Source organism: Silurus aristotelis, assembly GCF_946808225.1.
Source record: "Silurus aristotelis genome assembly, chromosome: 2".
Taxonomy (NCBI): domain Eukaryota; kingdom Metazoa; phylum Chordata; class Actinopteri; order Siluriformes; family Siluridae; genus Silurus; species Silurus aristotelis.
The window spans coordinates 17,132,991-17,149,689 of record NC_139575.1 but is presented as its reverse complement, the minus strand read 5'-3'; the positions used below and the strand labels follow the sequence as shown (position 1 = coordinate 17,149,689).

The following is a 16,699-nucleotide window of genomic DNA, read 5'->3' as shown; positions in this document are numbered from 1 at the left end:
CCTATTGCTATTTACAGTTATTTAATAGATATTGAATACTTATTGAGAAATTATTTAATTATATTATTTAATTATAAATACAGTAACTAATTAACTATTATTCATATGCTTATTAATTTCTTGTTGTATATATATATATATATATATATATATATATATATATATATATATATATATATATATATATATATATATATATATATATACATACATACACACACACACACACAACTTCGACAGTTTAGAAGTGCAAGCAAAGGCTACTTAGTACTATGTATATCTTACTAATACATACAGTAGTCTTATTTGTACTTGCTTATTTTAAAATCTGTTCAAAAGAGATTCTGTCATTAAATTGTGTTGATTAAATTGTGTTAATGCAACTAATTATATCAAGCAAGGTTTATCTGCAATAACCTTATTTATCTTATAGGCATTTTACAATGATATGACAAAGAAATTAAACTTTAAACTCCTACAGTAACTGTCCTTAATAGCATTTATTGAAAGTTTTCTAAATCAATGATTATTTCATCTGTGCTATATAACATGTTATTAATATAGGATCTTTAGTGTGGATTTATAGACATGTTGTCTCTGTGAAAAGACTTATACTGATACAAATATACCAGGGTCTAAGAATATCCTTGGGCTCAAACACTGTTAGTTGGAGACTTATTCCTTAAGGGTTTGAATGAGGGTGTGGTGCCTTTAAGTGATGTGAAGACACCAGTTCAGGCCACCTGTTAACTGAAAGGCAATCTAAAATGTAAAGTTAATAAATCCACGAAAATTTAATTGGAGCATTTTTTTTTTTAAATTACACTAATCGCTAGAGAACAAATTATATGATCTGTGGTGAGAAATGGGCCCACTAATGATTGTGTAGATAGCTGGGAGACCTGTCCTTGATTAGCCTCCTGCGTATCGTTTGCTTCTTTGTGCCAACTTTAATAAACATCTTGCACACAGCAAAAAAATAGCATTCTGGAAGGTTGTGTATAATCAGATCTAGAATGAATTCAGCTATATTTTAAAAACTTGACGTTCTGAAATGCGATTAATCCGACGGACGAATCACACACCGGCACACAAATATACTAGTAAACACTTGAAAGTTTTAATTGTGACTTAGTTAAGCAGTTTAATTAAGAGATTTGAAGAAAAGAGAAGTTGGCTTATTTGCTCTGCTAATAACTTGACGAATGATCATTGCCACACATATTGTTGATGACCCCGAAAAAGCCCTCGGTTTTGAGATCTCATTAGCAGACAGGCTTTGTTTTTGGTGGTTGGAAAGGAGAACATCATGTCTTCTGTTGCAAAAGAGCAAAAGGACATGTTGGAAGCACAGGAGGAATAGCATGTTTTTTCGGTTCTAATCCCCCAGGGCCGCATCAAGTAAAGGGTACACAAAAGACTGGCTGTGGTTAACTCTATTTAACTTTTGTACAGAATTTAGATTTTCATCTGTTGTGTTGTGTACCAAATGGCTTTAACAAGTCTGTTTCACTAAGTGCTGGAAAAACGTCATTTTTTAAAATAGCCTTATTCACAGAGATGTGATTATTTTCTTGCAAGGCGTTTTTGTTTTTTTCTTTCACTTTCTTGTTAGCAGTATCCCCCCCCCCCCCTTACTAAAACCTGTCTGATTACCATTTTATATATATATATATATATATATATATATATATATATATATATATATATATATATATATATATATATATATATATTTTTTTTTTTTTTTTTTTTACAATTTAGTTCATTCTAATATGTGTTCAGATGAGAGTATTATCAGATTGCTATGGGATTGAGAAAGCAGACACTGCTGCCAGTGCAGGTTAGTGTTTACTAGACTCTACTGTACTGTATATAATGTTCGCGCAGCAGCAGGAAGCAAAAAACCCCATAGCAGTTTAAGGAAGTACGCCTTCTGTTTTAATATAAATAACCATCTATTTGATTGTGTGTTTTTTGTAGCGCATTATATGGTTGTAAGTAGGAGTGTGTGCGGCTTTGTACGCTACACACACTGTTCCCTGGTCGATTCGGCACAGAACGGGTTACGGGTCACGGTGTCTACTAGGACACAGTGTTCTCATCACAGCGAGCTACAGCGCAGCCGGAACATTGTGTTACTTTGTGGATAGTTTACAAGAACCTGCCCTTCGCATTTTTTTTTTTTTTTACTATAGGCTTTAGTGCCCATCCCTCATTCACTCCGCCTCCAATACACCCCCCCCCCACCACCCCGTCCCGGTCCATGTGGCTTTGTTGTTCAGCATAAGCGGTGTAAAATAGCGCCGCTGGAACATTTAGTACTCTCGGTGGAAGAGGGCGGGTTTCCTCCCCGGCAGCGGCAGTGGCAACGCACAGTGCCCTTAAAGCGCTACGGGTACATGTTGCACTTGCCGGCAAAAAAACAAAATTTGGGTAAAGTTCCTTGCGGATTACATAGACAAGCGCTTGACAGAAACCGGGGACAAAGGCGAAACATTGTAAGTATGTATTTATTTATTTATTTGCTAGTATTTATTTACACACCGTCCATGACAGAACCCGTTAATCTAAACCTATTCTTGTAATAGCTCACCACACTTTCAGAAAAAAAACAGCTACACCACTTTGTCACTAAAGAAGGGTACACTGTAGCTGGACAGTACCTTTGTAGTATCTTTTAACTCGGGACATGTAAAGCTTTCTCCTAAAAAATCTATTGAAATCATTGTAAATGGACACTATGACCACGTTGTCTAGTAAAAGGTACACATTAAATGCACCAAAAGATGTCCCATTGATTCTCGCACCTCAGCAACAAGGAATAGTACAGTTATATAGTAGTAGTAGTAATAATATTTTCTTAATTCTACATTTCATTACTACAAGATAGGTAGATTCATTGCAGGCAAATCAACGAATTACAATATACTTCTGCTTATATATATACTTATATTAATTAAAGGAGAACGTATTGAAGTTATTAACTCAATACATCTTGTTATTGTCAAAACATCATATAAGTACTCAAATGGATCCGAAACTGTTATCCAGTCATAATATTATCTTTATTCAGTACTATTATAAAGAACAGGCAGCATAGTGTAAGTGATAGACTACCATTTACTATAGGAAAACCACAAGGAGAACAAGTCATCGTTTTTTTTTTATAGTGATGCTTGGGTTCAGGGGAACTCTGTGAACCCATATTGACATCTAAGAGCTCATGTGGGGAAACAATCTCTTTCTGGTTCTCCCTGAGACTATGTGAGGCCTATTCTAACATTTGTAGAGAGTATTTAAGGATTGCCAGCATGGGGTTGTTGACAATAATGCATACATACTTGAACTAGTCAGAGTGAATTTCTGCCTTTTTTTAGCTGTCAGAATACAGTGCAAGCCTGGAGGGTTTTCCTAGAATTTATACAAGCACGTGCTTCTAGTCATGTTCCTGTTTTGCAAGAACAGAACATACCTGCCAGTGTGAATAACATCTATATGAAAGATGGTTATCTGCCGTCAGTGAAATACCCAGTGGTTTATAAATCAAGTGAAATCTGTTTTTTTTTCCCTGTGACCTATAAAAAGATTGAACTTGCATAAAAAAGCTCAAAGACACTAACGTTCTTTAAATTGTCTATTGATGCATAAATTGCATGTTGACACATATGCCCATACATCATGTGTGTCATTGTTTTTAAACCAGAGATATTATCTAAGTGTAGCGGAGAGAATGAATCAACTGTGGTTTATTTGTCTTTTTGTTTAAGATGTACTAAATGTGATCGAGTTACACTAGCAACCTGAAGTTTAATTTAATTATCAGATGGAGAATGAAATGAAGATGCATAACCCTGACGTAGGTGGAATTTAGATAGGTGTATAATTTGGACATATGAGTTAGCAGAGGGACAGACGGGGAATGACGTGGCTCTGTAAGCTGAGAGAAGGAGCAAACAAAAACAGATTGATTACCCATGGTAGAAATAATTTTGAAATAATAGTGTATTATATAGAAGTAACGTAATTAGTGTCAGATTTATTCTGCTACATATTGTATCATATGTATGTATTTTTTCCATACATCATTAACAGTTATTTCAATTTTGGTCCATGCTTGGGTTAATTCTATAGTATAAGAAGACTATGAAACAATAAACATATATAACATATATATATATTTATACAGAAAATCTAAAACTATAGGGATGTGCTGGTCTATGCATGAATCCCAATGAAGTTAAATAAAAAACAGGGACACATTGTACTACACACACGCGCACACACACACACACACACACACACACACACACACACACACACACACACACACACACACACACACACACACACAAAACATTATAATAATAATAATAATAAAAATAATAATAATAATAATAATTATATATATATATATATATATATATATATATATATATATATATATATATATATATATATATATATATATATATATATGTGTGTGTGTGTGTGTGTGTGTGTGTGTGTGTGTGTGTGTGTTAATTATTCAAAAATTCCCTTTTTTTAGGTTATGTGTGTGTAGATAGACAAAAGATTTTTGTGAAATCTTTGAGTAATAGTGTGTATCGTAGAGAAGTGAACTTAATGTTCTCTTCTCTGATTTGGTTTTGGTCATGTACTCATTTTTCTGACATTACATTTGAGACACATCTTCACTCACTATAAACCTTACTGCCATCCAAACAGTGTTTTTATGTAAAGCAATGGGTGCTTTTTTGCTTTGTGTGATATGGATTGGTGTTTTTGCTACAGTGTTTATATGATCTTCACATCTGGTTATGGATAATTTTTATAGCTACATATATGAACGGTTGAGAAACACGAAACATGTTTAGAGCTAAATGATCGAGAGTAGTCTCGGAAACCCAGTGTGAAGATAGAAATTTGGTATACGCCACTGGATTGTGCCAGGAACTGTGAATAGAGGGAACATGGTGTTCCCCAGCACACACTCATGAGTGTACACTCTCTCTCACACACACACACACACACACACACACACACACACACACACACACACACACACACACACACACATACACACCTCCGCTTACCAGACACACACACACACACACACACACACACACACACACACACACACACACACACACACATACACACCTCCGCTTACCAGACACACACACACACACACACACACACACACACACACACACACACACACACACACACACACACACACACACACACTCCCACACACAGAGCTGACAAAGTGCCGCTGGATAAACATATATACAGATTGGAGAAAAATCAGATAGAAGACAAAGACGCTATGACACTTTTTCTGTGCTTCTCTGTCTTACATACACATATGCAGATGCTTAATTATACATCTGATCTTATACATCTTTTTAATTATACATCTGATCTGTGTGTGTGTGTGTGTGTGTGTGTGTGTGTGTGTGTGTGTGTGTGTGTGTGTGATGTAATGCGACATAAAAAAAAAATTAAACATTAATGGTTTGAAGTGTTTTTTGTTATAAATAATTCGGGGGTATTTGAGAAACAGTACAGTCTGTACATTAAGGTCTGATAATGGAAATGATTGATGCAGCAGTATAAAACTCATGTGGAATTACCAGAAGCTGTTAATATTAATGTTTAGAAGTCTTAGTATTTGATTAATCACTTATGAATTACTTCAGTCATTTATTTATATAGTTCTTTGTTTATTCTCTTTTCTCATTGCAGGATCCATTGGTAGAATTAGAGACACACATTTAAGGCAGACAGTTAAACACAGCTATTCCAATAGTATTTTATTAGTGTTTTGTATGAGTGCTTTAAAGGAGAAAGCCAAACAAGAAGCTGTAAAATGTTATAAAGATAGATTATGCTACAATGCTAGTATAAAATGCAATTGTAGCTTTTCCCTTCGTAGTTCACAGTGTTATACAAGCTTTAAAATAATAGGCTTCAGACTAGAAGCAAGAAACTTCTCAGCCACTCTGAGGGTTTTTGATAAAAACACATTCTGCTAAAAAAACCCTGTATACAACAGGATATGGAACCGATCCGTTGTGTAATAGGTACCGTTGTGTATCTGTTTTACAGACTCCGAATGATGCCAAATCAAACTTGCTTTGCTCAACCTCAAATAAATGAACTCAGCCCTGTTAGAAGAAGGATGCATAACAAGTTGAATAACAAGTGAACTATGAAGTATTTAGACATTGGTACTATAACACTTATTACCATGGTAATAACTGCATCTAAATGATGATGACTGTTGATTTGTTGGAAGCAGGAACAACGGAAAAGTTAAGGATCTGAACTGATACTTTAACAAGGGCTAAACTGTGATAGGCCTTCCTTTTCTGTATAAACCGAATAGGTGTCAGAACATACAGTCTATCACAGTTCACTGCTTATAAGACTACATAGCTATGGATTGGTCAGAGTGCCCATGCTTACCCCTGTGCATCAATAAAAGTTGCTACAATGGACATGAGAACCAGAACTGGATTATGGAAGAAGATGGCTTGGTTTGAGGAATCATATATTCTTTGACATGTGGATGGCTGTGTGTGTTGATTACCCAGGCACTAGGTGGCGCCAGGATCTACTGTGTGAAGAAAACAAGCTGGCAGAGGCAGTCTGATGTTCTGACTTGAAAACTCAAGTCCTGGCATATATGTGGGTGCTATTTTACACATACCAGCTACCTAAACATTGTTACAGACCAAGTAAACCATGGTAATGGTATTAAGTATTTGCAATGGCCTCTTTTAGCAGGGTCTTTTTGCCCAGACACAGTGCAGAAAAATGGTTTGAGGAACATGATAGAGAGTTCATCGTGTTGATATGGCCTTTGAATTCACCAGATCTCAATAGCATCTTGCATCTGTGGGATGTGCTGGAAAAAAGTCTGATCCATGAAGGCCCCATCTCACAACTCACAGTCTTGATGCCTGATACCACAGCACACTTTCAGGAGTCCTGTGGAGTCTATGCCTCGACAAGTCAAGAGCTGTACTTTTGTGGCGCAAGAGCAACTACACAATATAATCCATGGGTTATTATAGTTAGGGTTGATCTGTGTATTTAATTTATGTGTTTTGGCACAAAACCTGTTTTAACAACACATCAGTTAACTGTACATTGTGGAAATGATCCTTTATAATCTTATAGTGCATTTTATGCTGCGTGTTAATTAATTGTTTTGTGCATTTCTTTGTTTTTGTTTAGGGGAACAAGGGCATGTCTTGAGAAAATGGCCAAATTTGAGGATGTGTGTCCAACTGCCCAGGTTCCAATTGCCCTATTTGCCACGCAGGGTTTAGACATCACTCCAAGCAAAGATCGGGGGGTGTGCAAGGCTAGTAAAATTGCATTATATCACTAGCACTCTTTCGTCCGTCTCAATGAGGATTTCTCAATTGACATAAGATTTTTGACTTGACCAAATGATGACTCATCCTAAAAATGAACTGATAACTTTTGATTAGCAGAAAACAGATTTGTGCTCTAAGTCTGCATGATGAGTCTTGCTGATAATAATCTTGTTAAACATCCAGCAAGACAAAATATGTGGTTTATAGAATTATTTTTATTGTAGAACTGCCCAAACACTGTTAGAATTAATTTATATGAAATGTCCTATATAACCAGTATTCCTGATGCACTAATTGTAGAGTGAGGCATCGGGAATACTGGTTATACACCATATATATGTATGTATGTATGTATGTATGTAAGTTTTTTTTACAGCAGTTAAGGGAACATTGACTTGTTTTCATTTTTTACATTGCTGATTCAATTGAAGTGCTGCTTTTTAAATGAACAGTGATGATAATGAGGACTCTCTTTCACAATCTCCTCAGATTGTGAAGCGACATGGTACAGAGGGAGAAAGGCCTATGATTGGAGACAAGGTGTATGTCCACTACACTGGAAAATTGCTTAATAGCAAGAAGTTTGACTCCAGTTTTGACCATAAAGAGCCTTTTGTCTTCAATGTAGGCAAAGGTATTGCAGTTATATTAACAATTTCTCTATTATTATCTTAGTTTTAGTACCTACAAATATGTTTTTTTAAAGCAACAATGTTTTGTTAAAAACATCCAATTATAGTGATAGTCAAATAATTATAAGCATAACCCATGAATGAACAAATTTTTCCTTTTATCCAGCTTTTTTTTTTTCCATTTTCCACGAATGCGACTGATTTAGATGCCAAGTAGTAGAGACATTTCGACAGAGATGTCGAAATGTTTACATCAGTTTACATCTGTGTTAGATTAACCATGATTCGGCCTACCTCAATATCAGAACATGTTTCAGTGTAATACCTTTGGGAATAGGATGTTCTTTTCAGCCTGTGAAACTAGGCCTTATATTTTTAAGACATTTTTGTCCTTTTGTAGTGTATTTTGTAACACCCACACATTTGTACTAGGCTTTAAGAAGGAGTTGAAATTGCTGTTAAGCCAATGCATGTAGCCATGTAAGTCACATATAACCTACAATTATTATGCCATAAGCAGTATTTCCCATGTTAAATAATGCTGATGGCATATCATGTTCTACCTGTTTCAGTTGCACCTCCCTGGACTGCATTTATTTATATCCAAGTGCACGTTGGTTTACTTGTTCATTGTTTGAACGTACCATCATATAATAATACTCATATGTGGAACATTAATAGCACTCAGGAATGTCTTCATTACATTACATTACATTATATATATATATATATATATATATATATATATATATATATATACAGTGAGGAAAATAAGTATTTGAACACCCTGCTATTTTGCAAGTTCTCCCACTTAGAAATCATGGAGGGGTCTGAAATTGTCATCGTAGGTGCATGTCCACTGTGAGAGACATAATCTAAAAAAAAAATCCAGAAATCACAATGTATGATATTTTAACAATTTATTTGTATGATACAGCTGCAAATAAGTATTTGAACACCTGAGAAAGTCAATGTTAATATTTGGTACAGTAGCCTTTGTTTGCTATTACAGAGGTCAAACATTTCCTGTAGTTTTTCACCAGGTTTGCACACACTGCAGGAGGGATTTTGGCCCACTCCTCCACACAGATCTTCTCTAGATCAGTCAGGTTTCTGGCCTGTCGCTGAGAAACACGGAGTTTGAGCTCCCTCCAAAGATTCTCTATTGGGTTTAGGTCTGGAGACTGGCTAGGCCACGCCAGAACCTTGATATGCTTCTTACAGAGCCACTCCTTGGTTATCCTGGCTGTGTGCTTCGGGTCATTGTCATGTTGGAAGACCCAGCCTCGACCCATCCTCAATGCTCTAACTGAGGGAAGGAGGTTGTTCCCCAAAATCTCGCAATACATGGCCCCGGTCATCCTCTCCTTAATACAGTGCAGTCGCCCTGTCCCATGTGCAGAAAAACACCCCCAAAGCATGATGCTACCACCCCCATGCTTCACAGTAGGGATGGTGTTCTTGGGATGGTACTCATCATTCTTCTTCCTCCAAACACGTTTAGTGGAATTATGACCCAAAAGTTCTATTATGGTCTCATCTGACCACATGACTTTCTTCCATGACTCCTCTGGATCATCCAAATGGTCATTGGCAAACTTAAGATGTGCCTGGACATGTGCTGGTTTAAGCAGGGGAACCTTCCGTGCCATGCAGGATTTCAAACCATGACGTCTTAGTGTATTACCAACAGTAACCTTGGAAACGGTGGTCCCAGCTCTTTTCAGGTCATTGACCAGCTCCTTCCGTGTAGTTCTGGGCTGATTTCTCACCTTCCTTAGGATCATTGAGACCCCACGAGGTGAGATCTTGCATGTAGCCCCAGACCGAGGGCGATTGACAGTCATGTTTAGCTTCTTCCATTTTCTAATGATTGCTCCAACAGTGGACCTTTTTTCACCAAGCCGCTTGGCAATTTCCCCGTAGCCCTTTCCAGCCTTGTGGAGGTGTACAATTTTGTCTCTAGTGTCTTTGGACAGCTCTTTGGTCTTGGCCATGTTAGTAGTTGGATTCTTACTGATTGTATGGGGTGGACAGGTGTCTTTATGCAGCTAACGACCTCAAACAGGTGCATATAATTTAGGATAATAAATGTAGTGGAGGTGGACATTTTAAATGCAGACTAACAGGTCTTTGAGGGTCAGAATTCTAGCTGATAGACAGGTGTTCAAATACTTATTTGCAGCTGTATCATACAAATAAATAGTTTAAAAATCATATATTGTGATTTCTGGATTTTTTTTTTTATATTATGTCTCTCACAGTGGACATGCACCTACGATGACAATTTCAGACCCGATCATGATATCTAAGTGGGAGAACTTGCAAAATAGCAGGGTGTTCAAATACTTATTTTCCTCACTGTATATATATATATATATATATATATATATATATATGATAGAGTTAGTGTCTATATATTTATAGTGATATTCACAGTGTCCTTTCTATTGCTATCTTAAAGGCCAGGTGATCAAAGCATGGGATATTGCTGTGTGCTCCATGCAGAAAGGAGAGGTGTGTCTGCTCATGTGTAAGCCAGAATATGCCTATGGCTCTGTTGGAAGCCCCCCAAAGATCCCTCCAAACTCTACACTGTTGTTTGAGGTGAGCAGTTTGTACCGATATACTTAAAAAAAAAAATTTATTTAAACCTTTCTGTCTGGCTGGACAGGATGATATTTTGTTATTCTGACAGTCAGAAAAAGGTGTTTTTTATGCTGGATCATGCCCCTCTTGCTTTACAGGTAGAACTGCTGAGTTTTAGAGGGGAGGAGCTTACCGAGGATGGTGGTATCTTAAAAAGAATAAAGGTCAAAGGTGAAGGCTACAGCAATCCCAATGATGGCGCCACAGTTCATGGTATACAATTAACTATAATTCTGTTTTTATTTATATTTTTTCTGTAAGTTTGTATTGTATTTATTTAAGGCAAACCTGTATTTCTTTTCTGTATTTTGTTTTGTGGTACAGTGCACCTGGAGGGAAGGTGTTGTGGCCGTTTGTTTGATATACGGGACACCACATTTGTGGTGGGAGAGTCTGAGGACATGGGTGTTCCTTTGGGAGTGGATCGAGCCATGGAGAAGATGCAGAAAGGCGAATGCTGTCTGTTATACTTAAAACCCAAGTAGGTTTCAAACATCTGTATTTACACACACGCATGCACGTGCGCACACACACAAACACATGCGCACACGCACGCACACACAAACACACGCACACACTACTGTGTAAACATTTTAGTGAAATGGCAGGAAATACGAAAGCTTACAAAAAAAGAAGTTTAAATAGTTTACTTTTATCTATTGATAAAAAAGAAATTAAATTAACAGAATAAAAATCCAAATAAAATAAATATTTGGTGTGACATTTTTTGAAGGAACTTCTTGTTCAAAAGCATCTTGGAAAACTAACCACAGATCTAGTAGGTTGTAGGCTGCCTCAAATCCCCTCTGTCTCTTCATGTAATTCCAGACAGACTCAGTGATGTTAAGATCAGGGTTCTGTGGGGACCAAAACTATTATCTCTATGCGGAAGATAGTTCTTAATGACATTGGCTGTATGTTTGCGGTTGTTGTCCTGCTGCAGTTTAAATTGGGGGCCAATCAGATGCCTCCCTGATGGTAAAAACAAACAAGTATTTTATTTTTTTTTGCTGCAGCCAAATTTTGACTCATCAGCAGAGCACCTGCTGCCATTTTTTTTCTGCATAAGTAATTCACTTAGCCTTGTTTATAGTTATTTCAGTGTTGACATGATGTGTATTATATCTCACAGATATGGCTATGGTAAAGAGGGAAAACCAGAATTGGACATTGGACCAAATGCAGAACTTTTGTATGAAGTGGCGCTCAAAGATTTTCAAAAGGTGATGGCTTGAACCAAATAACCTGTAATTTTATTCAATTTTTGGAAAAGTTTGATGTGTTCATCTAAAATCACAATTTTAATAGATTATGAAATGACTTCTGAACTAACATCATAGGGTTTTGCATGCAAGGATCAAATGACAGCAACACAACTTGTGCTAGTATGGAATTGTTTCATATGGAAAAGTGGCAGTGCATTGTAACAATCAAAGAAAAACTACTCCCTCTAGTGTTCATAGAACAATGGTTCAAAAAACTAAATGTTCTTTTCCGTCAGGCCAAAGAATGCTGGGAAATGGACTTGAGCGAGAAACTAGAGCAAGCCGTTTTGGTCAAACAGAAAGGAACACAGTATTTTAAGGTTAGAAGTGTTTTTTTTTTTTTTTTCCAACACCTTGAACACTTATTACATACTGTATAGCTCTGAAAACAACATGCTGTTATAGACTGAAATGTTTCTCTTTTGCATGTTCTCTAACCACAAGTACAGCATTTAAATATTATATTTCAATCCTTCTGGTACTAAAACACAAATTCCTTAAAACAAACTTAAAGTATTTTCTTTTCTTTAAAATGTTGTAATTTTATTTAGATACATAACAAATAGGATTACAAATCACAATGACCATGTCATGTTTACAAATTATGCTTAATCTTCAGTTATTATAGCCTACTGACGGAGAGGCTTTTAATAATAATAATAATAATAATAATAATAATAATAATGATCATATTAATAAACTAATACATTTTATGAAGCAATTTGGAGGGTTTAACAAAACATATTTGCATGGCAATCCTTTGCAGTCAATGACTGCCTGAAATCTGAAACGAATGAAAATACCCAAATACTCTTCCCTCTCTTGAATTGCTTTGCCAGGCCTTTACAGCAACTATCTTCAGTTGTTACTTGCTTGTACTTGTGTCTTGCTGTGTTGTTTTGTGCTTAAAAAGCAGCTCAGTCAAGTTGCGGCTAGGTGACTGACTGAGACTTTGACAACTACCTGAGCACTTATTGAAATACCCACCTGGGATATTTTACTCACGTTTATAAAAAAAATAAAATAAAACAATAATACTAATCACAACAACTGATCTAAAAGTAATAGAACATAGAGAAAAGTGTATTATTTCGTAGAGAAGCAGTATTTTGTGATATGGTGAAGCTTTTTGTAATCAGATGTTTATAACTTTTATGGAAGAAGTCTTCACTGTCAGTTCTTTGTAATTATCATTTAGAAACTTGGCACCAGGATACAGTACACTTCCCCAGCGTTTCCCATTGTGTTTTAAACCTAAATTACTCTACATGAGCTGTGTAAATATTCATCTATGAAGAGACTTAATCATCTACTAAACTGTAGACAATACTTTTCACTAGGTGATCAAGTCATAAGTCAGGGACTTACTTTAATTCAATTCAATTCAATTCATTTTTATTTGTATAGCGCTTTTAACAATGAACATTGTCTCAAAGCAGCTTTACACAGATAATGCGGTGATTAAAAATGAATATGTTCTTTATGAGTAAGTTTGTCCCTGATGAGCAAGCCGGTGGCGACTGGCGACTGTGGCAAGGAAAAACTCCCCGAGATGGCATAAGGAAGAAACCTTGAGAGGAACCAGACTCAAGAGGGAACCCATCCTCATCTGGGTTACACCGAATGTCCATTTGTGGCGGGTATACAATGTTGCGAGGTGCAGTGATGATGATCAAAAGCGAAATGTATTCCTGAGTCAGTGTAGGAGACTGTTGACATCAACTACAGTCCAATCCAGGCAGGCCTGGATGAAGTGGGAAGATCCACGGGGGGAGAGGGGCAGGAACAGTGGTCACTGGAGCCTCAGGAGCATGTTTAACTCGACCGAGAGAGAGAGAGAGAGAGAGAGAGAGAGAGAGAGAGAAGAGGGTGACAGGAAGAGAAGGATATGGATTATTAAGTGTACCTATTGTTGCATGAGAGTTAAAGTCACTGTGCAGTTTGGACTCCGGCAAGACTCGCTATAGCAGCATAACTAAAAGGGAGAACCAGAAGGCAACACAGACATGAGGGATCTCTGGGATAAGAGACGGCCCACCACACCACCATCAACAAACCTGAGTGAACACGTGAATGTGAGGGGACGACAGCGTACAAATATCCCAGTTCACCAAACACTTTATATCAATGTTACTTTAGTGATTATGATGTTTGAATATGATATTTTCTTAGTCTATATGGAAGTGACTGACGTTTGTGATGACTAATAATATGCCTGCGCTGTGGTTTCAGGCTGGCCGTTACTACCAGGCTATCATTCAATATCAGCGTATTGTAACATGGCTGGAGATGGAGTGTGGAGCAGTAAAAGAGCAACAACAGGCCACTCAGGCCCTTCTGCTTGTTGCCCATTTAAACCTTGCTCTGTGTTACCTACGTCTGCAGGAATACTCTCAAACTGTTGAAAGCTGCAACAAGGTATAGCAATGGCTATCCCTCTAGACATACAGTACTTCAACATCAGAGTAGCTGCACAACAAAGCCTCAACTCTAACACTTTGTGAATGTGTATGATTTGAACTGCTTTGGCTTTTGCCAGGTTGTAGAGCTGGACTCTGCGAATGAAAAGGCACTGTATCGGCGTGGAGAGGCTCGACTGCTGAGAAATGATTTCAGTCTGGCCCTAGTGGATTTCCGGCAAGTTCTGAAGGTTAACCCCACCAACCGTGCAGCCCGCTGCCAGATTGCGGTCTGTCAACGCAAGATACGAGAACACCATGAGCGTGATAAAAAGATCTATGCCAATATGTTCCAGAGGTTTGCTGAACATGATGCCAAGGTACAAAACTGTCCCAATCTCTTCTTAATTCTAGCTTGTCACAGAGCTACTGTTAAGCTCAGTTATTTTCAGTTATAATTTTATTGTATTAAATATAAGATACTTGATTCGAATTGAAATTGTGCCTTGTGGAACTAGATAAAAAGAATGTGCTGCAGCGTAAGCATTTGTACATCATGCTGAGATTGTCTTTACATCTTTAAATGATCATCTTGGACTATTATTATTTTCTGCATATTCATGAGGTAATATGTTTGTGCCACCACAGATGAACCGATTAAAAAGGAGTAAAGAAGATTGTGAAGTGCTAGATCAAAACTGCAAGGCTGTGAAAAGGCCACGGAGAAGCCAGGATGGCCCCTAATGGTCCACAGTCCATTCTGCAATGCCTGTAATGCTGTGCAGTTGCAGGCTGGTTTTGACCTCATGTACTGTGTGCAGAGTGCAGTATTGAAATGCATGGTCAGCCCCTTTTCACAGTGACATTACTGCTATCTTTCAGAACCCAAAAGAAGAAGGCTCAGACAAGATAAGAAGTACAAGAGCAAAGGTCTCTGAAGAGTATAAACTTAAATGGCATTCCAGCAGACAAAATGCACACATGACCACTGGTATTCAACATCTAACCTCCATCACATATGGTGGGGTCTAAAAGTCACTGGGATTTTAATTACATTTAAAATAAGAAATAATCCGTAGGTTTAATCCGCAGGTCCGTATTTAGAAGCATTTAAAGCGCAAAAAAGTAAATATTCAATAACTGCAATATTTGCTATTCAAGTTCTTGTTTCCTATTTAAATGTAAGTTATTTTGTGATATGGATTTTGTTAACTGCTTTGTACAAATAGGCAGATTTTTTTTTTATGCATAATCTCTTTTATTGATGCTTGTCTTCAGATCACACTGTTGGATTAGATCTAAAATGGATTCTTAGGTTTTATACAAACTTGTGGAGTACAAATTACTAAAAACTCTCAAAGTTATGTCAATATTCCAAAAATTCTAATTTGTACAAAAGTTTTTTTCAACAATATAATTTATAATTAAAATTGTATTAATTTAGGAAAGAATTCAAGCAAGAATCAATAGTGCCCTCAGACTTTTGGACCCCACTGTACATCTGAACCTAGCAAGGCATTTGTATAATGTAAACAATTCAATGATTAAAAGTTGGTACTGTATAATATGTATTTCATAATGTGGTAAAATAGTGGCTTGGAATGATTTCAATATTAGTCTTGAGCTAGACATTGTGGGGAGGTTTGTCAGCATGTTTGTGTTTAGACAAATAACTACATTGGATAGCTGGACTCAAATACTGTACTGCCTGTCTAACCAGCTTTGTCCTTCCTAATCAGTTGACACACAATGCAACCTTCCCTATGGGAACATGGACAAGACTATCTGGCCAACTGAAAGGCTGTGGCTTTACTCTTTTTTGCACACTCCTTGTCGGATGAATAAAATGTTTCAAAGTCACCATGCTTGCAATTTTCATTTTGGCATCTCCTGATGTAAGACGGTATCCACAAAGTAATTCTTAAAAATGGAAATGTTAATTATAAAATTTTAACTTACTCACAGTACCAGGCACATACACATACACACCTTGGGGAAATTTAGCACAGCCAACCCACCTTCCTGGATATCTTGTTGAAGGAAACCACAGAGATACTCCACTCAGACAATAACCCCAGGCTCAGGATCAACCAAGGAACCTGGGGATGTGAGGTCGCAAAGATATCTACAAATGTGATAAATGTAGTTATAGACAGATAGAAGGCAAAATCTTAATATGGACAAACAAAAAAATAGTAGATTAAACTTCCAATGTGCATACACACACACACACACACACACACACACACACACACACAATTAATTATTTATTTAATAGGGCAGTAGAATTTTTAATCAGTAGAGGGCAGTATGCCCACATTTTGGAGAAAAATACTGGTAGTTATGCAAAAGTCTCCTTC

The 16,699-nt window shown here is 36.9% G+C and overlaps 1 protein-coding gene and 1 long non-coding RNA gene across 6 annotated transcripts; one reads left to right on the top strand and one right to left on the bottom strand.

Moving 5' to 3' along the window:
- Nucleotides 1-1,767: 1,767 nt before the first annotated feature.
- fkbp5 (FKBP prolyl isomerase 5) lies at nt 1,768-16,199 on the top strand. 5 transcript variants are annotated; one of them, XM_083521157.1, is made up of 12 exons: nt 2,272-2,501; nt 6,610-6,682; nt 7,249-7,378; nt 7,884-8,028; nt 10,491-10,633; nt 10,774-10,888; nt 11,000-11,156; nt 11,808-11,898; nt 12,177-12,260; nt 14,173-14,358; nt 14,480-14,719; nt 14,988-16,199. In XM_083521157.1, exons 3-12 carry the CDS (start codon nt 7,274-7,276, stop codon nt 15,081-15,083), a joined length of 1,362 nt encoding a protein of 453 aa, XP_083377283.1. In that variant the 5' UTR covers nt 2,272-2,501; nt 6,610-6,682; nt 7,249-7,273; the 3' UTR covers nt 15,084-16,199. The 5 variants fall into 5 exon arrangements, with proteins under 5 accessions (XP_083377281.1, XP_083377282.1, XP_083377283.1 ...); XM_083521158.1 differs by having other exon boundaries at nt 2,282-2,501; nt 6,610-6,696; XM_083521154.1 differs by having other exon boundaries at nt 2,282-2,501; nt 6,603-6,696.
- LOC310715338 lies at nt 5,013-6,596 on the bottom strand. Its single transcript, XR_014530301.1, has 2 exons — nt 5,227-6,596; nt 5,013-5,168 (listed from the first exon to the last, which is right to left on the bottom strand). It is a non-coding gene; the product is annotated as an uncharacterized lncRNA (long non-coding RNA).
- Nucleotides 16,200-16,699: the final 500 nt, after the last annotated feature.

Bases quoted from the DNA above. Each gene is read 5' to 3' on its own strand.
- fkbp5 (XM_083521158.1), top strand. The intron at 11,157-11,807 runs GTAGGTTTCAAA...TATATCTCACAG, and splicing joins CTGTTATACTTAAAACCCAA to ATATGGCTATGGTAAAGAGG. The intron at 12,261-14,172 runs GTTAGAAGTGTT...CTGTGGTTTCAG, and splicing joins AAGGAACACAGTATTTTAAG to GCTGGCCGTTACTACCAGGC.